The 23,944-nt window shown below is 52.0% G+C and overlaps 1 protein-coding gene across 4 annotated transcripts in view; it reads right to left on the bottom strand.

The window, feature by feature from the left end:
* Ephb2 (EPH receptor B2) overlaps nt 1-23,944 on the bottom strand; it is a 186,217-nt gene that overhangs the window by 104,642 nt on the left and 57,631 nt on the right. For all 4 annotated transcript variants that reach the window (XM_045150353.1, XM_004657541.3, XM_045150352.1 and 1 more), the window contains exons 2-3: nt 18,077-18,141; nt 12,715-13,399 (exon numbers count right to left, since the gene is read on the bottom strand). In XM_045150353.1, coding sequence (XP_045006288.1) covers nt 12,715-13,399; nt 18,077-18,141 — 750 coding nt within the window. The remainder of the gene's footprint in view (nt 1-12,714; nt 13,400-18,076; nt 18,142-23,944) is intronic.

The raw sequence follows: 23,944 nt of genomic DNA, 5'->3' as shown, positions 1-23,944 counted from the left end.
GCCCCACATAGCCACATGCACAGTGACACAAGTGTGGAATGTCACACACGCACACAAGAGGGCACACATATCTGGAGTTCACAGTGGCTAAAGGCCCTGGAGTGTGTATTCTCTCTCTCTCTCTCTCTCTCAAAAATAAATAAATAAATTAATAATAATAAAAGACTAGGATCTAGTATTGCATCTCTTCCCATCTGGCTATGTAGCCCAGGCTAACCTACAACTCATAAACCTGCCTCAGCCTCCCAAGTGCTGGAGTCACAGGCATGTACCACCATGTCTGGTGTCTTAGGCCTCTGTGCTCAAAGTCATGGAGCTGGCAAGCAGTTGCCTCAGCCCCTTTGGTCTGGGGCAGCAGGGAGAGGAGGAAAGAGACGAAGTGCCATTTGCTTCCCGGACTGCAATCTGTCTGTGTCCCATCCCCCATGTGGTGAAATGGGAGTGACTGTGACCCTCTCCTCACACATTACCATGTCCAGAAGGCAAATCCCTGCAAGGCAGTCCAGTGGGTAACGTTCTAGTTACGTAAGCACGAGGGCCTGCGTTCAGGTCCCCAGCAACCATGTTCAAGCTGGGCATGGTGGTGCATACTTGCAATCCTAGTGCTGGAGAATCCCTAGGGCTTACTGGCTACCTAGTCTAGCTGAGCTCTGGGTTCACAGAGAGGCCCTGTCTCACATTGTAAGGCAGAGCTGGGTGAATAAGGCACTTGCTGCTTAAGCCTGAACACCCGAGTTTGATTCCCAGACCCCACATAAAACGCTGGCATGGGATGGAGAGGCTGCACAGTGGTTAAGGCGCTTGCCTGCAAAGCCTAAAGACCCAGGTTTCATTCCACAGTGCCCAGGTAAAGCCAGATACTCAAGTTGGCACATGCATCTGGAGTTCGTTTGCAGTGGCTAGAGGCCCTGGTGTGCCCGTTCTCTCCCTATCTGCCAATTTCTCTCTCTCTCTCACATAAATAAATAAATAAATAAATTTCTCTTAAAAAAACAGTGCATGATGCTGATGGCAAGATGGGAGGTAGAGAGAGGAGAAATTCCTGGAAGCTTGTGGTGAGTGCAGCATAGACTAGTGGAGCAAGAACCAGAGAAGTAAACCTCGCCTCAGCTGACAGGCAAGAACGGACCAAAGCGCTGACCCCTGACCTGTGTGTGCACGCCACGGCGGACGTGCCACCATGCACACGCACATAGCTGAAAAAAGACACTGGGGTTGGAGAGATGGCTTAGCAGTTAAGGCGCCTGTCTGTGAAGCTTAAGGACTCACGTTCAATTCTCCAGATCCCACGTGAGCCAGACACACAAGGTGATACAAGTGTATAAGGTCCCACATGCGCACAGGGTGGCACACATATCTGGAGTTTGATTGCAGTGGCTGGAGGCTCTGGCGCACCAATTCCCTCTCCCTTTCTCTCTCTCATATAAAAAAGGGGGGCTGGAGGGATGGCTGAACGGTTAAGGCGTTTGCCTCTAAAGCCAAAGGACCTGGGTTCGATTCTCCAGGACCCACGTAAGCCAGATGCACAAGGGGGCACGCGTGTCTGGAGTTCGTCTACAGTGGCTGGAGGCCCTGACATACCCATTCTCTCTCTATCCCTCCCTCCCTCCTTCCCTCCCTCTTTCTCAGTCAAATAAATAAAAGTAGAGACAGATTTAAGAAGACACCTGATGCCAACTTCTGACCAATATACATACACACACGTACCCACACACATGAACATGCATATATAAATGTATGTATACTGCATACACATGAGGAAAACCCAGCAACAGGAGCCAATCTGGGCAGAGCTCCACAGGACTGGGAAGGCCTGGCACAGTAGCACACAGCCCGAGCTTGCTAGATGCTAGGTGTCCCCCGGCCAGGGGTCTGTTGACATGCTGCCAAATCTGCAGAGTCCTTCACATAGCTGGCCAGCTCTGGGCATGAGGTACGCCACCCACGTACAAAACAAAACAAAACAAAACAAGGTCTCCTGAGGCCTTGGGGAATACAGAGCGGGAAGGGGGGGTATGCTCACTGGACATCCTAGAGACAAGGTGCTCAGAACACTCAGCTCAAGGAGGCTACAAGACTACAAGAGCTGGGTTTGAGTCCTAGCTCTGCCCCCACCCCAAAGTGGTCCTGCCTCCTCTTGGCTTGGCTTTCCCTGTCCCTCAAGTGGTGAGAACAGCCCATGTGGGCATCACTGAGATCAAAGCATCTCACGGGGCAAGGCCTGATGGCCCACAAAGTACCCCCAGGCTCTGCTGTGGCCTGACGAGTGTCAGTAAATAAACCCCCACACATGGGAGCTGTGTGACCACAGATGGCGTTTCTCCTTGGGCGAGGGGGAAAGCAGAACGATTCATATGGCATGAAGAATTCTCACCAGGACCCCAGAAGGCTGAGCTCTGGTCCCAGCTCTGTACCAAGCCTTGGATGGGATCAAGTTGGCTTCTGGGGACTTTTGTGAGTTCTGCCAAGGAGGAATGAACAGCACACTACCTCCTTTCCCCCAGGGTTTGGGGTGGGGGAAGGGACACGGACAGATCCCAGTCCAAGTGTCTAATTGGCTGTATGATGGCTTTGGGCCACTTCTTCCTCCCTGGATGTCAGGTCCCCTTGTGAAGTTAAGGTTCACACCTAGAGGTTTGGGATGAGAGGATGGGGAGAAGCAACAGGAATGGGGGCTGAAGACAAAGACCCCAGGGAGGGGGTGCCCCCGTAGGGTGGGGCGGAGGCCTGAGAGGGCCAGTGGGCCCTGAGCCAGCTGCTGCAATGAAAATCTCTTAACCACACAGAATTGTTAACGGCTCCCAAATCCTGTTGTAGCACAGGCTTAGAAAGGCTTAAACTGTTAAATGCATAAACTTCCTCAATAAACCGGGCCTCTCTCGCCAGATCCCAGGGCCCAGCCAGATGAAAAGGCAGAGAGGCTGGAGGCAGGGAAACTTCCCCAGCTGTTTATGAGCCTGCTGGGATGTGGTGGAGGCGGCCTGGCCCAAGCCTGTCACCCGGGGGGTAAGGGGTGTTCTCTAGGTCAGGAGAGCAGGCACAGGGCCAAGGAGAGGACAGTGGAGGGCTCCAGGGGTGGCTGGTTAACATCCTGCCCCTACCAGTTGTACCATCTTGGTCAGCCGTGGAACCTCGCTGAACCCCACTTTCTGTTTTGGTAAAATGGACATGGCCCAGAGAGAGACGAAGGGTCAGCGGGACACCGCTGGTGCAGGAGAAATGAGACGTTTGGCCGCAAGAGCGCAGCCTGCAGGTGCCACCTACGCAGGTGCGGTGCTGGCCAGCCTGGGCTTCGGAATGAGACAGCGGCCCTGGGAGGGTGCTTGGACAGTGGGGCTGAGCACTGGGTGAGCATGGGCAATGCTGGGTGGGAACAGTGGGCAGAGGCTAGAGGCCAGGTGGGACCTCTTTTCTGAGGCTTGTGGGACTTCCCCACCCCTAGGACACCTCCATTCCCCCATGTCCGGGCAGGAAGCAAGTGCCCTGCACGGCTTACTGGGGCCTCCTTCCCCGTGAGCTGCTCTGGTTGCCTCTAAAGTGCCACATCCCCCTAACCCCGGTCCTCCCACAGCCACTCGCTTGTTCTACTCTTTGCTCCCATCACCCCAGAGGTTCCTGAGCTTTTGGGGTGGGCAGGGCTGAGTAGGTTTCATGCTCCCATTTCTCAGGTACAGAAACAGAGACTCATCCCGTCACACACCCTGCTGTCTGCTCTCCTTGAAGTCTTCAGGATGGGGGCTCCATGGCCAGGTGGGCGACATGGCCCCATAAGAAGAGGACGTTCTGGCCATGTTCTGTGCCTGGTTAATACATTGTCCAAGTTGGACAAAGCCAGGCTTAAGTGCTGGCTCTGAAACTTAGTGCTGTGCGTGGTCCTGGGCAACGTGTTGACCTTCTCTGGACTTTAGTCTAAACATCTGTAAAATGGAGGTGATAAACATGAGGTCCAAAAGAACAACGAAGGCATGGGCTTACAGGACAGGGCTGGGCACCCAGGCATCTTCATCCTCTAGCCTGTGCCACCCTTGGCCTTGAACAACAACAGAATGGAAGCCTGGCACCTATTGTCACCCTCCTGCTTTGCTGCTTTTCTGAGAACACCTGCTCTCCCTGCAAAGCTGCCACCTGGCCAGAGGGCAATAGAAAAAAAAATTAACACACTCACCGAAGAATTTCCCTTCCTGCCTTTGGTTCCTGTCCTGAAGGGGCCTGGCAAATGACTCCTCCTCCAGGAAGTCTCTGAGCTCTTGGTCCCTCTCCTACATGTCCCTTAGGCTGAGATTGGGACTGGGGCTCCTCTGTGAAGGCAAGGAGAGCCTTTGTCATCTTAGTCAGACCCCCACACAGCCCAGGTATGGCCCACAGTAGGGGCCTGGGAATGTTGTTGGAGTGAAAAAGAAATGCAGTTATGAGGACAGAAGACCCAAAGTGTCCACTATCGCCTGCCCAGACCACAGGGAACGTGAAAACCAAGAAGAACGACTCATTCCACACCCTGGGGTCCAGAGCCTGGATGTAGTCAGCTGACTCAGCAGGAGGGTGAAAAGCGTAGCATCTCTGACCTTTCCTGAGTACACTCAGCTTCTGCCTGCCTCAGGGTCTTTGCAGCTCATCCTCTTGGCCTGGTAATGTTTCAGCTCAGCCAGTCAGCACCACCTGAAGGTCCCTTCTTCCAGGAAGCCTCCCCTGCTTGCCACAGCCCTGCCAACACTCGGCTTCCCCAGGCCCATCCTGACCACTCACCTGTCTTCAGTATGGCCCCTACAGCCTCACTGTCCCTGGATGTGTCTGTCAACCTCACTAGTGTGGGTGCCCTTGGGGACAGGGGCATGACAGGTCTTTCTAAGCATCAGTGCCAGAGACAGTTTGCAGCACATAAAAGGTACTCGGCACGTATCAGCTTCTGGGTCTTGGTAAGGACATCTCTGTCCCCTCCAAGTAGACAAACGAGAAGCTGCTGTTCAGGGAACATGGGACAGTGGAAGGATGGGCGGGTGGTGGGTGTACAGGAAAGGGAATGTGGGAATGGCTTGGCCAATTTCTAAGAGCAAAGAAGTGAAGAGCTTGTGTGAGCTGGCTGGAATCCCTGTCCAGGCCCCTCCCCAAAGGCTGGTCTGTGTGGTTCTGGTCTGACCTGAGCCTGGGAGTCTACAGAGGTCACCCACCACCCCTCCTCTCCTTTCCCCCAGTGGAGTGTCTCCCCTCCCACTCAGCATTCCAACTCCACCCCCTTCCCCCAGCCAGCCAGCTCCAGATCTGCCAGCAGCTCTAGTCATGGCCTCCCTCCTCCGCACCCCTAGACTGACCAGGCCCTACCTTCCAGACTCCCCCAGACACATCTGGGCCACTGGCCTAGCCTCTGAGGAAAGGGCTGAGGCGGAGGGCAGGATGGGAAGTAGGCCGTCCTGAGGCCCGAGAGATGATCCCTGGCCTCTGGCCCCCTCCCTTCTTTGGCTAGAGAAGCAAAGGATTCTGGGAGTAAAACAGAAAATAAAGCCCTAGGCATGACAGGCCACGCTAGTGAGAGCACTGGGAAGCAGGCGCAGGGGCTGCTGCCAGGAAGGGACAGGCCAGGCTGTCTTCAGGGTCACCTGCTAATACCTGTCTAAGGCGGTAGGAAGAGTCCATGCCCTTTGACCTTCTAGTTTCATGTCTGGAAATATCTCCCAAACCATGCAAGGAGCAGGGTCTGGGAAGTTCGAGATGGCTCAAGGCTGCAGCCATCCCCACCTGCAGGCCGTCCACAGAGTGCTGGTGTGTATCAGCAATGGCTCACTGACACCCAGGAACTCAGCAAGCCTCCCCAAATGTCCCGTAGCTGTAACGTGGCTGGAGAGATATGCTTGAAATATATCAACAATCCTCTGGCTGAGGCATGGCTCAGTGGTGGAGCCCCTGCTCAGCACTAAGGGGCCCTGGGTTCCCCTCTTTGCACATTAACAAAACTCCTAAGGGAGTTTGAGCAATTCATTTTTCTCTTTAATAAGATCAATACGAGCTAGGTATAGTGGCTTATACCTGTAATCCCAGCCCCTCTGGAGGCTGAGGGAGGAGGATTTCTGCAAGTTCGAGGCCAGCCTGAGTTATAACTCAAAAAAACAAAAAACTAGTACACGAGTGAGTACTTGAGTTCGGATCCCCAGACCTTCACATAAAAGCCAGAAGTTGTGTTGGGCTTCTATTCCCAGCACACCTACTGCCAGATGGGAGGAAGAGACAGAAGAATTTTCTAGAAGCTTGTGAGCCAGCTAGTTCAGTGTTCACAGCAATATGAACAAGAGACCCTGCCTCAAGTGAGGTGGAAGGCAAGGACCCACACATGCGTAATGAACACATATTCACACACACGTATGCTTGTACACATACACACCATCATATGTACCCCCAAAAAAGTCAATATGTAAGTACTTGTCCATACACCTGGAAGTCTCCACCACTCTGTTAGCAAGGATTCTATCTGGTGGTGAGATGGTGGACAATTTTAATTTTTTCCTTTTTGCATATTGGTCATTTCTCTCCTCCCCTTCTCTTTCCTTCTTTTTGGAGAGAGATAATCTCCTTTATCCCACGCTGGCCCTGAGCCTGTTATGTAGCTGAGGATGAACTTGAATTCCTGATCCTTCTGTCTCCACTCCTCCAGTGCTGGGATTACCGGCACACACCACAGTGCCTGCGGGACGGAACCCAGGGCTTCGTGCTTGGTAAGCAAGTGCTTTACTTGCTGAGCCACACCCACAGCTTTCGATTATAAGGAATTTCTAAATATTCTACAAATGACCTCTATTGCTTCTGTGATGAAGTTGTTGCTTCTTCAAAATCAAAAGCTCATCAGGGCGGGGGGGGGGGGGGGAACATCACTGTAAGCACACGAAAGATTGCTCTCATATTCTGATGTTCCAGGCACTGGCTCAGTGCCACAGCCCAATGAACCTGCTTTGCAGATGAGAAAACAGAGACGGTCAGAGGCTTGCCCAAGCTCAGGCAGCTAGTGAGGGGCAGCACTGGGTTGGAAAGAAGGTCTCTAGAGGCCAGGGTCTGGGAGGAACTGGGCTGGGGCTACAGCGCAGGGCAAAGGGCCCGCAGGCAAAGCCCCCACAGCTGCCAACTTGGAATGGCGTGGCTGGAGAGGGCGCATCGGCATGTGGGCGCAGCCTCCTTCAAACTTGCACACAGCTGTCCACCTGCCTCGAAGCGAAATATTAAAAGTCTCACCCCCCCCACACACAAGATGGCAGCCACGGTGCTCACCGAGGGACGCTCTGCGGATGTGGGTGGGGGTGGGAGACAGGAGGGCAAGGCCCCCAAAGTCTAGGCTGAAGCTGCAGCTGCACAAGGGGCTGAGGTGGGAACGAAGAGACCAAGGGGAATAAGGAGACAGAGACAATCTGGAGAGACTGAGTCAGGGTACTTTACAATCAGGCCAATAACCATATGGAAAGAGTTCAAAAGACCGATGGCGTTGGGTGGGAGCTTCAGAGAGGAACTCTGGAGCTGCATGGGTCCCCCAGTACACCTGCTAAGGGGAGCCCTAGAGGGACTGAGATCCCTGGAGTTGGGTGGGGGGTTACAGCAAGGTCCTTCTGCCAGAAATCCCAGGGTCTCTGCCTAGCAGATGTATGGCAGTGTAGGCCCACTCAGACCAGATACTCAATAAAACCAGAAGAGATGAAGGCTTGGGGCAGAGTCGTACCTCAGCCCCTACGCCTGCCACCCATCACCATGCCTTGGGGCCTTGACTCATGCTGTCTCCTCAACCGCTCTTCACCACTCCTCTCTGAATTCTACTAACTCCACAAGACTAATGACAGCACCACTTCTTCCTTGAAGGCTTCCGAGATCCCACGCAGAAAGGACGCTTTCCTCCTGGTATCTCACACCGCCTCAGTGGAGCTTATTTCCTCAGACCATGCTCAGCCTGCCCTTCCTGTGTCCCAATCACCACTCACCCAGGGACCACTTGAGGCTGAACTCTGAATCTTGAGTTTCTCTGGGACCCTCAGTGTACATGTGTGTGTGCGTGCATGCATGTGTGTGTGTGTCGCTTCTGCATAGCCTAGCTCCTGGTATGTGCATGGCCCACAGTACTTGACCAACCCACATTTGCTAAAGGGCTATATGGCTTATAGTACTTGCTGGTAGAATGACTGGTTTCTCCTACTATGTGCTGCACACAGTAGGCTCCAGAGAAAGTGACTTGGACTGAATCTGTTTAACCCTTAGCTCTATAAACAGGGTACTGACACCCTTTGAAAGCCACCATTCCTGCCCTAGGATGGTGGCCCTGAGGACTCACCTATTGCCTACCTAAGAAAGCATCTAGCCTTATCTTCTCTAACTTTTACAATATTTACTTATTTGTAAGGAGGGAGGGAGGGAAGGAGAGAAGGAGAGAGAGATGATGGGTGAGCCAAGGCTTTCTGCCACTGCAAATGGACTCCAGATACATGTACCACCTTGTGCATCTGGTTTTGCATGAGTATTGAGGAATTGAACCTGGGCCATCACACTTTGCAAGCCGGCATCTTTAACCACTGAGCCATTTCCCCAGCCCTGTATTCTCCAATATATGTTAACAAAGAGTGAGATTTTTTTCCTCCTATCAGGTTATATTTGATATTAAGAGAAGCTTCTCAGATTTGGGTAACGTCCTCTCTCACCCTCAGGCAGAGGCTCCTGGGGTGGGGCTAGGGCTGGGCTTGTGGCCATCACCTTGGCCTTGAGTTCCAGCGGGGTCTGGCCAACTTGTGTTATCTCACTGCCTGTCTGAGCTAATAGTCTTATTACAGAATTATCTAGGCTGCTGTTCTTGGCACAACCTCGGAGCCACATGACCAGACCTGGAAAGAGGTCTGAGCCAGCCCCACACACCTGCACTTCCGACAACTTGTCAGGAAATTCTGACCCGCAGAAAAGGCTGAGAATCCAAGTGACAGAGACTGAGGGAACAATGACCAGCCCCTCAAATGTGAACCCTGGTCTCCATCCCTCCCTGGCCCAGGAGGCAGTCACATCTGGGTGGCCACTCCAGGTTCCCTGAACTTGTTAACCACACCCTGACTGGCCTCCTCAGGCATCCAGTGGCTAGGCTGGGCTGGGACTGGGTCTTAGCTGGGTTATCTGATCAGGACTGGAGGGCAGCCAGGACTGGGGACGCCCTGCCCCAGCCTCACCCACACCCACACCCACATCTCATAAACGTGCTTCTGACCATAACTTCTAAGATGGCCCCAGGACTCTGCAACAGAATTCAAAGCCTGGGTCACTGTGACTCACTCCTTGGAGGGAAGGCTGAATTTAACCATTCACTTTATTCTTTTTTTTTTTTTTTTGAGATAGGATCTCACATCACCCAAGATGGCATCAAACGGAAACAGACATGAAGGTGCTCCTGGCTGAACACTGTCCACTGATGGTTTTTCTCACATCCTCCCTCAAGCCCGTAGCTTTGGCTATACGGACCCAGTTCTTGGAGGGCCCAGTTGACGACCATGCCCCCAGGCCTCTACTCCCACAGACTCGTCTTCCACAAGCCCTGGGCTACCCACCCAACACATCCTCTCCTGAGACTCAGTCCTGTCACCACCTCCTCCCGTCTCCTATCCTCCTGTCGTCTCAACAGTTCCGATGAGAGCAAACGCAGTGCCTCCCACCTTCGCTCAGTCACAGAGCTGTCACTCATAAGGACTGTGAGCTCCAGAGGGCAGGACCCTAGCCGGATCCCGAGGCTCCGGGAGAATTTGGTGAATGAATCAACAATCATCTGTGAGCAGCTGGTTTCTGGTTTGCATGTTCTGAAGCCCACCTCATCTCTGCCGTCGTTCTCCAAGGCTGTGCTCTTCCCAAGGACACTCAGCCGCAGAAGGCTTGCCTAGCATGTGTGAGGCCCTGGTTCAGCCCTAGCATCTCAAAAATAAATACCAATCCAATAAAAAAATAATACAACAGAAAGTATTACCTTACATAAGAAACTGGACCTTTCCTTCAACTCCCCTATTTTTCTCCCAGAACTATCACCTCCTGGTAAGTTAGAATTCCACTGCCTGTGACTCCTGCCTCTGACTTGTCTTCACATTCCACCACTGCCTTGGGAAGACTCCCCGTGGTCCCACCCTCTGTAATGCCCCAGTGTACACTGACACCAGCTCTGACATTGCTTTCCTACTGTCCTCTGCCTCCTGTCTCGATGCCCCTCCAGGATCTGAAATGCTGCTTACTGGTATCAAAATGCCAGAGGGATATGTCCCAGACAGGGAGGACTTTATCTCAGCGCATCAGCCTTTGGCTCCCCAGCATCCCTAGCATAGTATAAACTCTCAGTCTACCACTTGTGGCAGCCCAGGAGTCAGCCGCAACCTCAGATTCCAGTGGGAAATGCAATCCCCTATATAAATGACACATTCATACTCACACCGTGGACCTTACATACAGTATGCATTTGGATAACATATACTAAGCAATTTCCATGTGCCAGGATCTATGATAAGTGCTTTACATGCCTTGAGCTCTTGACTCCTCACACCATCCTATTGAAAAATGGCTTTGCGGCTGGAGAGATGGCTTAATGGTTAAGCGCTTGCCTGCAAAGCCCAAGGACCCTGGTTCGAGGCTCAATTCCCCAGGACCCATGTGAGCCAGATGCACAAGGTGGCACATGCATCTGGAGTTTGCTTGCAGTGGCTGGAGGCCCTGGTGTGCCCATTCTCTCCCTCTCTCTCTCTCTTTCTGGGTGTCTATCACTCTCAAATAAATGAATAAAAATAAAATAAAAACAAGAAATGGGATGTTTCCTGTGTCTTCACTCTGTTTTTAAAAAAAAGAAAGAAAAATGGCTTTGCACTTGGCCGAGGTTATACAGTTAATATCTGGCAGGGCTGCACCTAGAAGCAGGGCTTCCTGCCTTCCAAGCTTTTTCATCACCATGCAATACCTCTTACAAACTTCTTACGTCTGCAAACTACCTTCATGATTCACTGTTGTGTGCAAACACTGCCTGTATCATTACTCTCTCACCATGCTTCCTTAAAAGAGCTAGTATCCCTGGTGGCTTTGGAGCCCCACTCCCTGCATGAGAACCCCAGATCTCCATCTCCCACTCACTGTCTGGCCTTCTGGAACCTCAATTTCTTATTTCTTTTTAAAATAGTTTATTTATTTGAGAGAGACACAGAGAGAGAGAATGGATGTGCCAGGGCCTTTAGCTACCACAAACTCACTCCAGACACATGAACCACCTTGTGCATCTAGCTTTACTTGGGTCCTGAGGAATCGAACCTGGGTCCTTAGGCTTTGCAGGCAACTGCCTTAACCACTACGCAATCTCTCCAGCCCCTCAATTTCTTCAAGGGAAATAGTACTTCACTTTTTGGACTTTGTGTGAGGACTGAACTCTGTCCCATACATGCTCAGCACACAGCATGAGCAGCAGCCCACGGTGACTCCAGGCTCACAGTGAAAGTGTCTTTTTCTATCACTATGAATCACAAGTGATTTTGTGGTCTGTTTTGGCCATTGGAACAAGCAGAGAGACGAGGTGTGGCCTGTTCCAGGTGGAAACATCCGGGACTCTGAGCAGCAAGCCACATTCTCAGGCTTTCTTCTATCACAATGGTGGCAATATTCCAAACAGTAGCACTCCAGTGCTTTCCTCCCACAGGGACAAGTTCCAAGCTGACCCACAATGGACAAGTAGCATTGAGTGAGAAATAAACTTGGATTGTTTTGTCATTTCAGCTTAGCCTGGCTTATACTGACTGACAGAGGATAAACCCAAACTATGTAGCTGAGGATGGCCTTGAACATTATTTTTAAGCTTACGTGTGTGTGTGATGTGTGAGCTTGGGTGTGCATGTGGAGGTCAGAGGACAACCTCAGGTGTCTGTCCTTGCCTTCTACCTTGTTTGAGACAGGGTCTTCTATTGTTCACCACTGTACACACTAGGCTGGATGCCTCGGCCTCTCATCTCCTGTAGGACCACTGGGATTACAGACATGGGCTTCTGTATCCGGTTGTACGTAGGTCTGAGGATCCAAACTCAGGCCCTCATATTTGTAATTCCCTCCCTCCCTCCCCAGACACTTCCCCCTTTGAAATTCCATTCTCCATCATATTACCTCCCCATCTCAATCATTGCACTTACATATATACAATATCAACCTATTAAGAACCCTTCTCCCTTCCTTTCTCTTCCCTTTAAGGCCTTCATATTTGTAACAGCAAGCATTTACACACTGAGTCATCTCCTCTGCCCCATGACCTTGAACTTCTGATACTCCTGCCTTCACTTCCCAAGTGCTGGGGTGACAGGTACGCACCACCACACTCAGTTTTATTCAGTGTTAGGGGATTAGGGGATGGAGCCCAGGGCTTCATGTATGCTGGGCAGGCGCTCTACCAACTAATCTGCATTCCCAGCCAGACATGTTCATCCTAAACGTGAAACCACAACCCTTCCATAAATGAAGATGGGGAAGCACCATCTGCCATGACAAACACCCATATGATGATTAAAACGAAGAGCCTCTGTCCTCACACAACCCACGGTGTAGGTATACATCCTGTGTGTGCACACAGATCACTGTTCAGGAAGGGCTATTTAAATCATGGAGAACCTCAGCGTCAGCCCCAAGGCCTCTATCCTTGCCAACACGAACCCAGCTAGCAGCTGAGCTACAACCAAAACCATCTCCTCGGGGTCCCGCTCCGCTGCCCCTTACCTCTGCACACAGTGCCATTCTCCACGGCCTCAAAGCCCGCTTTGCACATGCAGCGTCCAATGGGCACCAGCCACTCGCCGTCCCCGTTACAGTACAGCTTGATGGGCACGTCCACCTCTTCGGCATTGGCGATGCAGCTGCCCCGGGCAGCCACCAACGATGTGCTCTCGGCCCCCGACAGTGTCTCCTGGAAGACGGCACCATTCTGGATGACACGGGGACACTTGCGGTAAAAGACTCGCACTGCGATGAGGGACATGCAGCCGCCGTAGTCCTGGAAGGCCAGGTAGAAGCCGTTACGGGACACGGGCCCAAAGCTCCGCACCTCAGTGTTGATCTTCATGACGCGGCCGCCCAGGTCCACCTGGGAGAAGCTCTCATCGGCTGCAATGGTGTCCACCTTCACCCACGGGTTCTCCATCCAGTTGGGGAAGGTTTTGGTGGCTGAGTCATAGTCAGCCTCGAAGTAGTAGAGGTTGAAGGTCTCCTTGCAGGAGCCAGGCACGCTGGGGATGCTGCTGCAGTCTCGCACGGAGAACTTCATCTCCACATGGATGCGGTGGGCGCCTCGGCGCCGGATGAATTTGGTCCGTAGCCAGTTGTTCTGGCTCGACTCAAAGACGTTGCACACCTGGTACGTGCGGATGGTATTCATGTTCTCATCATAGCCGCTCACCTCTTCCCACTGTGGATGAAAGGCCAGTCAGGTTGGGGAGATAGTGCTTAACCACAGCAAGAATATTGCCTGAAGGGGAGACAGAGTTGGGCTTTGGGGATCCTCCTGTCCTGATGATGGTGAGAATTTTCCATCGAATGGAGGGGACATGTAGCCTTGGCCTTGAGGGATTTCCTAGGCTACTAGCAACATACCATCCAATGGCAAAAGGCGCACACTCCACTTCTGGTACTCCCTAGTCCCTATGGGAGATGTGGCCCTAACCGTCAGGGGCTCAACTAACCTTATAAAGGACACACAGACCTTGGGCTCAGGAAGCTCCAGGGGGAAGTGACTTGGGAGGAGTGCCTTCCGGTGCAAGTAGATGGCTGTGTACACAGGGGGCTAACGGTGTGACTAGGCAAACCATACTTCTGAGGTCCCTGTCTGATGCAGCCGATACAGTCCTTGTCCTTGGAGATTCCCAGTCCAATGAAGTGCGAAGGTTCATACTCCCACTGACCTAGTTACCCACAAGAAAGGTCCTACCCCACCATAATGGTTGGGCTCTGGGGCTTGTAGCTTTAAGGTGCTGGCGCCACCTGGTACCTGAAAGGAACCTGCTGGCCTCTCTGCCTGGGGTGCTGGGTCATATCACTTGCTCCAAGCCTGAACCACTGCAACTCAGGAGAGCTGCTAAGTCTGTAGCCATGGGCATGGGGCAGATGGCTAAATGCCTCCTCTGCTCAATTCTGAGCCTATGTTCAGCTCTCCCTCAAGTTCTCTCCATCTCTTCCTCATTTATTTTTTTTTTTGACTTTTTAAAGTTTTTTTTTTTTATGAGAGATTGAGAGAGACACAAAGAGAGAGAGCGAGAGAGCGAGAGCAAGAGAGAGAAAGAATTGGCATGCCAGGGCCCCAGACACTGAACTCAAACTCCAGATGCTTGTGCCACCTAGTGGGTATGTGTGACCTTGCACTTGCCTCACCTTTGTGTGTCTGGCATATGTGGGATCTGGAGAGTAGAACATTGGTCCTTAAGGCAAGCACCTTAACTACTAAGCCATCTCTCCAGCTCCTTGTTTATTTTATTTTATTTATTTATTTGAAAGTGACAGAGAGAGAAAGAGGCAGAGAGAGAAAAGAATGGGCACACCAGGGCCTCCAGATACATGTGCCCCCTTGTGCATCTGGCTAACGTGGGTCCTGGGGAATCAAACCTTGAACTGGGATCCTTAGGCTTCACAGGCAAGTGCTTAACTGCTAAGCCATCTCCCCAGCTCCTTGTTCATTTTATAAAAATATTTTATTTATTTGAGAGAGAGAAAAAGGGAGAGATGAAGAGGCATATAGAGAGAATGGGCACACCAGGGCCTCTAGCCATGGCAAACAAACTCCAGACACATGTACCACCTTGTGTATCTGGCTTACATGGGTACTAGGGAATTGATCCTGGGTCCTTAGGCTTCATAGGCAAGTGCCTTAACCACTAACACATGTCTCCAGGCCCCTCACTTGTTTTTGATGTATATGTGTTTGGTGTCCATATGAATGTTCATATGTGTATACACACATGTGGAGGCCAGAGGTCAATATTGGCTGTCTTCCTCAATTGCTTTCCACCTCACTTATTCAGACAGGTTCTCTCACTGAACCCGGAGCTCACTGATTCAGCTTGTCTACTGAGCCAGCAAGTCCTGAGGATCCTTCTGCTCTGCCTTCTGAGTGCTGGGATTATAGGCACATGTCACCAAACCCAGTGTTCATGTATGTGGGTGTGGGGGACTTGAACTCAGGTCCTCATGCTTGCATGGCAGGTGCTTTGCCAACTAAGTCATCTCCTCAGCCCACTCAAGCACATTTTCTTATTTATCTATTTATTTTTGTGGTGCTGAGGGTAGAAGCCAGGGCTTTGCAAATGCTCAGTGTGTCACTAAACTACCTCCCCTGCCTCCAGCACCCTTGATATGGGTCTGTCTGCAACAGCTGTCCCCAGCGGCCTGTGTCCACGTTCACTCTGCCTTGGGCCTTTGAGAACTATGAGCACTCAGCTACTGTGGTCTGGTCTCCTCAGTGGGTCAGACAGCTCGACGAGGCAGCTATCTCTCTCCCCGCTTCTCCAGAGCTGGCTGGCATGCAGCTGGCTGCACCTAGCAGCATACCCTCTCCCACACAGGCCAAGCTGAGGGCTGGTGTCCTCACAGAGCCTCATTGCTTGGTCATGATTCTCATGCCTGGGCCCATTTTGCAGAAGGGGGAGTAGATACCAGTCAGGTGTGGTCATGTGACCCAGGTCACCAGATCCAAGTCTCATTCACGGGCTTGCCTGTGCTACCTCAGAACATGTCATTTGAAGCAGGAACTGGGGTACTTCCCCTTCCCTCTTTGGGCCTCCACTTCTCCAGTTGCTAAATGTGACCATGGGGATGGCAGATGATCACTGAGCTGCCCTTTGTCCTTGGGGACTTAGATTCTCTGGACCACATCTATGCAGGGCAGAGGGAAGGCTACTGGCCAGGGGAGGCTGAGGTACCTCGAAAGGTGCACACTGTGGCGGGCAGAGTTGGGGCCCACTGGCCAAGCCTCTACTTCAATGGTGACTCTGGAGCTCCCTACATCATTTTTTTTTTTTTTTTGGTGGCACCATGTGACAAAGTCAGCCCCTTGTTACAACCGCTGCTCTTCTTCAGAACTTAATTAGAGCACTTAATTAGAGCACTCTGCCTTTCTCCCCTCTTTCTAATTAACATGCGGAGGCCCTGCAGCCCAAACACCCCAAATAATTGCGTCCGGGGGCCCTGCAGCCCAGCCTGGCCTCATTACAGGCAGGGTGGGGCCGTGAGCCCAGCAGCCTTCGCAGATGGAAAATTGGTGACAAGAAAGAGCCACAGAAAGAAGCCTGACCCTGGGGCCCTGCCTATTGAGATTGAGGCCTGGTGGGGAGGGGGGGGGAGACAGCTCCCTGGTGCAGGCAGCTGAGTCCCCTTAGACTAGGGTGTGGGGGGGGATGGGCTGTGGAGTCAGGGCCTCCCCAGAGAACATTAACATTGACAATGACGATGGTGATAATCATTACAGCTACTCTGTATTGGAGGCCAACCAATGCCAGGTTGTGTTAGGCGCTCTGTAGGAACGCCTTACAGCCGCCATGAGGAAGACAGGTTCATCACCATTTCTCAGATGGGAAACTACAGCTCAGAGGGGTGAAGTTAGCTGGCCTGTCCTCGTGGAGGGTGGGTGGTATTGGGGCAGCACACGGGAGTGTCTGCATCTATGGCTTCTGGCAAGTTCCAAGGAAGGGACCAGCACACCGTGCTTCTCAGGACATTTCCAGCACAGACAGTGGCCCAGAAGAGCCCAAGGGCTGGGGAGATGGCCCAGTGGTTAAAGGCATGTGCTTGCAAAGTCTGCCATCTTGGGTTCAATTCCCCAGTTCCATTAAAAAGCCAGATGCAGGGCTGGAGAGATGGCTTAGCTGTTACGTTGCTTGCTTGCAAATCCTAAGGACCCAGGTTCGACTCTCCAGAACCCATGTAAGCCAGATGCACAAGGTGATGCATGCACACAAGGTGGGCACATGCACAAAAAAAACCCCAAAACAAAAAACAAAATAAACAAGCCAGATGCAGCTGAGCATGGTAGTGCATACCTTAATGCCAGCATTGGGAAGACAGGTAGTTCGAGGCCAACCTGAGACTACATAGTGAATTCCAGGTCAGCCTGGGATAGTAGTGCAAGACCCTACCTGGAAAAACCAAAAAAATAAAAAATAAAAATAAAAATAAAAGCCAGATACACAAAGTGGCTCATGCATCTGGAGTCCACAGGCAAGAGAGCCCAGAGCACTCATTCTCATATTCTCTCTCTTGCTGTCTCTCTGTCTCCTCACAAATAAAAAAAAAATATATTTTAAAATTTTGTTTTGTTTATTTTTATTTATTTGAGAGCAACAAAGAGAGAGAAAGAAGCAGGGAGAAAGAGAGAGAATGGGCACGCCAGGGCCTCCAGCCACTGCAAATGGACTCCAGACACGTGCGCCCCCTTGTGCATCTGGCTAACGTGGGTCCTGGGAAGTCGAGCCTTGAACCAGGGTCCTTAGGCTTCACAGGCAAGCGCTTAACCGCTAAGCCATATCTCCAGCCCTAAAAATATATTTTAAAAGGAACCCAAGGATGTGGAGGGGAGTCTAATGTTATGTGGGTTCAAAGACAGGAAGGAGAAGACTGATACAAACCCGAGCTCCAGCTGGGGGCACGGTTGCGTGGTAGAGCACTTGCTTAGCATTGAATGAGGCCCTGGGTCTGACCTTGAGCCCCCTTCCCAAACAAAGCTACAATCAGACAACCAACCCTAAGCTCTTCACTGAGCAACTGTCAGGCCCTGGCAGGTGGCCATAGCTCTATCTCTCTGAGCTTCAGTTTCCTCATCAGTTAAGGGAGGATGGGAGATGACACATAAAAGGTGCTTGGTATAGTATCTACCCAGAATGGAGACTCAGGAAGGAACTTCACTTTCCTTTTCTGAAATAGGAGCCATGAGGATTCCACAGGAGAGAAATGATGGGATGGGGAGGGGAAGATGTGAGAGGCGGCTTGCTCTAGGCCTCGAAGAGGGGAAAGGAGCTGGGAGGTGAGGGGGCACTGAGACCATCAGCAGACCCCGAGGCATGCTGGGGAACCAAGCAGGACTTGGGGAACCGGGACTCACCCCAGATGGGGGATGCACCATCCAGCCCAGCTCAGCCGTCGCTGTAGTGGAGTCCATCAGTGTTTCTGTGGGGAGAGCAAAGAGTCACAGCCCGTCCCACCTCCCGATATGATCAGTCCCTCCGCAGGCCCTGATGCCGCCCTTTGACACCCTTCCTTACAGAGCCCACCTAATCCCATCACCCCCACGATCACCTAGCTCTAATGCTCCAGACTGCCTCCTGACTCCATGCTCCCACTTCTCCGGCAGCCTGGCCAATCTTCTGAGTCTATTTTTCTAGGTCCTAGTCTCCATGGCTAGCCCTGCTCATCAGCCAATGACATCCCACTAACCTAGATACTGTTCTGTCCTTCCTTCCCAGTGGGAAGGGTAAGGGTCTTAACTTAGGGATTTCTTTCACGGGCGCCACCACCAAACTCTCAGACTTTTATATCAAAATTTAGACAACTCATCGTATTTCCAGTTTGTATCAACTTCTCAAAAGCTGGCATACCAGCCTTGGAGGAGTCTCTCTCGTGCACCCTGAAGCCACATCAATTAGCCCCCACCCCTGCCCTCTGGCCACATATCCTATTGGTACCCCCCCTTCTCCAGGAACCAGGTGCCCATCCCTAGGGCTTCCGCCCCCAGAACCCAGCCAACTCTGCCCTGGGGTGGAGGGGGCGTGAGGTGAAGTATAAAGGTGACGGTTGTCACCTGCACTCTGGGGTTCCTGAGATCAAATCTTCAGAACGTGTAGCTGGAGGGAAGAGCCACACAGCTGAACGAGAACGAGGTTCACAGACCCTGGAGACCCCACTCACCCCAGGCCAGGGTCAGGACACCCCCCCCTTCTAGCCCTTCCCTGCCAAAGGGCCTTCAAAACACTGTCTGAATTGAACTGTGCTACATCGAGTGGGTTTAAATGGAGCCGGTTTAAGTATTCATCCAACAAATCTAACCCAATGCCCATTATGTGTTGGCCTGAGGGCCACAAGAGAGGAAAGTGACTGGCGAGACTCTACTATGAAGCCGTTCAGGGTCTGGGGATGGAGATGAGGTGTGACTTTAAATGGCTATATGAGAAGAGGCAAAGATCTAGAACATCATGGTGAGACCTTCCACACATTACACATTACACAGGCTGGGAGGCATGCTTCCTCCAATGCTCTGCTTAATACAGGTGTCATCACTCAATACCCACATTATGTGGCCACCATTGTACCCAGTGCAGGCATCACTGATTAATCATCAATCTCTATGACCACTGACTGCTTCCACCACAGAATTCCAGGACATGGATATTATGTTTGGGATACTCCCCTGGTCATGCCCAGTGGCCTCATGTTGGGGAAAGGGCGGTTGAAATAGCAGGAGCCAAGGGCACTTCCTAAAGATTACGTTGGTGTTGGTGGCAGAATGGGACAAACAAGTGTCCTGTCTCCTACCCTCTAAATTTGTGGGCACTTCCAACAATTGGTCTGATGGTCCAGGCCGGATGCATCAGGGCCAGGAGTGTCCAGGCTGCAGAGAAGTCCTAGTGGGAGGTAATGAGGTGTGAACTATGACAGGGGCATTGGCAACTGAGGGCGGGGAGGGGAGGAGCGTCTGGGTAGAGGTGACCCCAGCCAGACCCCTGAGCTGACAAGAGAGCCCTATGACCGCCTGGGGTTTGTGTTTGTGGTCACTGTGTCCCTTTGCGCTGGGGACCGGGTGTGGGGGGTGTATACCAGCGACGGTGGGAGCCAGTGCCAAGGGCATCTTTTTGATGGCAAATTGGGGGGAAGTTCTATTGTGCGGCTTTGGAGCTGAAAGAAGGTTCCTTTTCACACTCCGAATGCTACAGATTTTTCTTCCTGGAGAGAACAAGGGCTGAACTTTTAACCTGTTTTCTCTCATCGGACTCAGCCAGAGACGCGCCAAGCCGGGCTCTCTGCCTGAGCCTGAGGAGCAGCTGCTGGGGGCAGGGAGTGGGAGCCTCTCTTGGGACAGAGCAGGGTAAGACAGCTCCGCCAAGCAGGTGGCCCCACCCCTTGGATGGATTCCTGGACTGACCCTAAGGAAGAACACTAGAAGGTTCAGTGGCCCAGAGGAGGAGGGGCTGGGAAGTGAGGATGGAATCTCAGGCCCAGGGCTTCACATGACACACCAGAAGGTATTCTCTACAAGTTAGGGCTACCCAGAAGCCCAGGTCACAGGGTACCACTGTCCCACTCCCACACCTGGTCCACACATGGGTCGAGCCAGTAGAAAACCAGCAAAAGGGTTGCTTCGTTCACAGCAAGGAAATCAGAGGGAACAAGGAGGATGGAGAGATGGCTCAGCAGTTAAGGTGTCTGCCTGCAAATCCTAAGGGCCCAGGTTCAATTTCCCAGTACCCCCATAAACGAGATGCACAAGGTGGCACATGCATCTGAGGTTCGCTTGTAGTGGCTAGAGGACCTGCTGAGACGCCCATTCTCTCCCTCTCCCACTCTCTCTCAGATAAACAAAGTTGGGTTTTTTGTTTGTTTTGTTTTTCTTTAAAGGGCCAGATGTGGTGGTAGTGGCACATGCCTTTAATCCAAGCACTCTAGAGGCTGAGGTAGAGAATCTCTGTAAATTCAAGGCCAATCTGAGACTACATAGTGAATTCCAGGTCAGCCTGGGCTAGAGCAAGACCCTACCTCAAAAAAACAAAAGAAGGGGGGGGGTAAGAAGTGAGAAGTATAGGTGGCTGGAGCCCTGGGCTTTGCCTTAAGTCTGGCTCTGTGGAAGCTGCAGCCCCCCCCCCACCTTGCCCTCCCCCAGAGATGGGATAGAAAGGAGTACCTTGGCTTTATAACTCTGATCCCTCCCTCCATCCTCAGAGGCAGATGAACACAGACTTTTGCTTGCATTGTTTTAGTCTTTTGAAACATGCGACCCGGGCTGGCCTGGAGCTTGGTATGTAGACCAGGCTAGCTTCCAGCTTGTGACAATCCTCCTGCCTTTGCCTCTGGAGTGCTAAAATGACAGGGGTTTGTCACCATGTCGGGTTGAGATCTTGGCTTTAATGTGGGATTTTTTTTCCTTTGCTTACCTTAGTTCTTACCTTCTTTCCTTCTTCCCTTCCTCCCTACTTTCTCTCCCCTCCTCCTTTCTGCTTTTTTTTAAAAAAATGATTATTGTAATTATGATTGTCAGTAACTACTGAGCAATCTCCCCAGTCCTCTCCTCCCTAACTTCCCTTCTTTCCTCCCTCCCTTCCTTCCTTCTCCTCCATCACACTGGGGATTGAACCTAGGGCTTTGCACATACTTAGTGGTACCCAGCCCTTTTTGTATTTTTTTTTTTTTTTGAGAAAGTTTCAGTAAACTGCCAGGCTGGGCCTTGAACCTGAGATCCTCCTATCTCAACTTCCTGAGTAGCTGGGACTATGGAGGTGTGCCAGCAGGCCGGCTAACCTGGGGTCTTTCAAAGCCTCAGTTTTCTTACTTGAAAACTAAGATACCTTCAGAACAGGACAGAGCCCAAGCACGAGGAGCTTGCCTGGAGAGTGCATGGAGCGGGTCCTCTGCAGTGGCAGCTATATTGCTTTAGGAGCAGTGCAGGGCTCTAAGGTCCACCTAGTGCTGTGCCCACTTGTCACTCTGGGCTCATGAGGTGGCCCCTGATGGCATATACAGGACCAAAGGTTCTCACTCTCTCTTGGCCTCTCCTTGGATGGCCCCAGCTTCCAAGGAGCCCTTCCTATTCCATCAGAGGCTGCCCTCCTAGGATGCCCAAGCTTCCTCTTTGTTCCTCTCTGTTTCTCTCAAAGCAGGCATGGAAGATGAACTCTGTCCCCTGGGTGAACTGGAGATACAGCTCTGGCCTTGGGCACTCAGGTGGGTTCAGGAAGCCAAGCCTTGGTTCTATCAGCATTTCCTTTCTCCTCTCCATAGTGTCCCAGATAGGTCTCATCCCAGAATCTCCTCATGCTTGGAGACATCACTAAAAGGCAGAAGGCAGGTGTGGTGGGATATGCCTTAATCCCAACACAGGGGACATGGAGGCAGGAGGATCAGGAGTTTAAGGTCATTCTTAGCTATGTAGTGAGATCCATGCCAACCTGGCATACATGAGGTTGGCTCAGAGAGAGAAAAGAGAGGGGAAAAAAGAAAGACAGACTCATCAACATCTATATAATGTCAAGAGGCCCTTGATGCTGCCCCATTTCACTGAAGGGAAAACTGAGGCTTGTAAATGCTCGGGAACTTGTCAACTCACCCATCTATTTTATTGATAAGCTGTGGAGTGCCCCCACCCCTCAGTCGTACTGATTGCTTCTTTTGCCTGCCCTAATGGTCCTTCTGTGTGACATTCCCATCTCAGGTACCTCCACAGGGAGTCCTTCTGAGCCCACCCACCCCACAGCTCTACAGCCCTTAGTGTTTGCTACCCACTCCCAATGGCCTGTGTATCCCCTGCAGGTGCTGGGCCGCCACGACTCAATACAGGTTTGGAAACGTGGCAAGTTGGCTCAGCCCATCTTTTAGGCTTGGCAGTTGCTAAGTCCTTCCCTATCACCTGCCAGACAAGACCTCGGTCCTTCCCACCCCAGCCTCAGCCATGAGTGCCGGGCGTCCGTTACCAGTCGTCTGCCAGCTGATTCTTCTTAAACACACTTGAAAATTCTTCCTTCTGTCTCTTTCTTTCTTCCCTTCTTTGTGTGTGTAGGCATGCCAGGGTCTCTTGCCATGATCACTTTGTGTCTGGCTTTACATGGATGCTGGGGAATTGAACCTAGGCCAGCAGGCTTTGAAAGCAAACGCCTTTAACAGCTGAGCCATCTCCCCTCTTAAATGCATTTTAAAGAGGAAAAAAACAATCTCATTATTATAAATGGAAAACCAGTGTCAGTGCCATGAGAAGTAGGAAAATAAACACGAGAATATTACAATTATAAGCGCCTGTCTGTGGGTTACCCAGCACCATTTCACTGCCCACACTCTGGGGCCACTGGGCTCCATCAAGCCACACCATCTCCATCCCCATGGCGACAATGACAACCCCTCATGTGAGGAAGCTGCTGTCACTGTACCCAGATAATTAATCACTACGTGGATGTGACAAGGACCACACCAGGGATGTGTAGGGTATGTCACGGGTGTGGGAGCACAGGAGGGAGACAGGGTGTGGGGGTGGCTTCCTGGAGGAAGTGACACCCAGTGGAGGCTTGAAGAGTGAGTGGGGAGGGAGTCAGGTAATGCTGGGGATGTCGGGTGGGAAGGGTGGGTCAGGCTGAAGGGACAACAGAGGCAGAAGTAAGGAAGGAGGTGGAGAAGGCGGCTCATGGAGATGGAGAATGGAGTGTGTGGGACTGGGGAGAGTAGATGGCATTGGTGAGGGCGCAGGGCTGAGGTGGAGCAGGGCTTCTTGCCAGAAGACAGCAGTTTACCAAGCCCTTCCACCGCCCCATGCTCTCAGCTGCTTATATCCTCAGCAGCTTCTCTGTTGCCACCCGCTCACCTCGTGCCAAACAGCTGTTCATCTGCCACCGGGCCCTCCTACCCTTGTACCACACTGGTTCCCAGGCCTTGGCCGAGCAAAGTGCCCATTAGAAAGGAAAACCAATGGACGGATGAGGAAATCATCATGATGCAGGCAGAAGCCAGAACCAAGGTCCCAAGCCCAGGGTATGTTTCTCCGGAGAAAACAGGGTTGGGGGCCACAGGAGTGGCTTTGGCCCTGGCCCCACAGTACTGCACCCCCTCTGCTTCCCGGAGACTGCACAGAAGAAAGCAATCAGGAGGCCCTGACTGCTCGGGCTGGGGAGGCCCGCCGGCCCCTCCGGCTACGTGTGAATGAGCAGTGTGCATTTCAGAAATAGTTGAGCTAAAAGGGGAGACACACTGAAGTCGTTAGCATTGGGCCGACAGGAGGTGG

This window comes from Jaculus jaculus, chromosome 5 (genome assembly GCF_020740685.1).
Source record: "Jaculus jaculus isolate mJacJac1 chromosome 5, mJacJac1.mat.Y.cur, whole genome shotgun sequence".
In the NCBI taxonomy this organism is placed as follows: domain Eukaryota; kingdom Metazoa; phylum Chordata; class Mammalia; order Rodentia; family Dipodidae; genus Jaculus; species Jaculus jaculus.
Note: the sequence above shows the minus strand (reverse complement) of the source record. Positions and strands in the feature narration are given on the sequence as shown.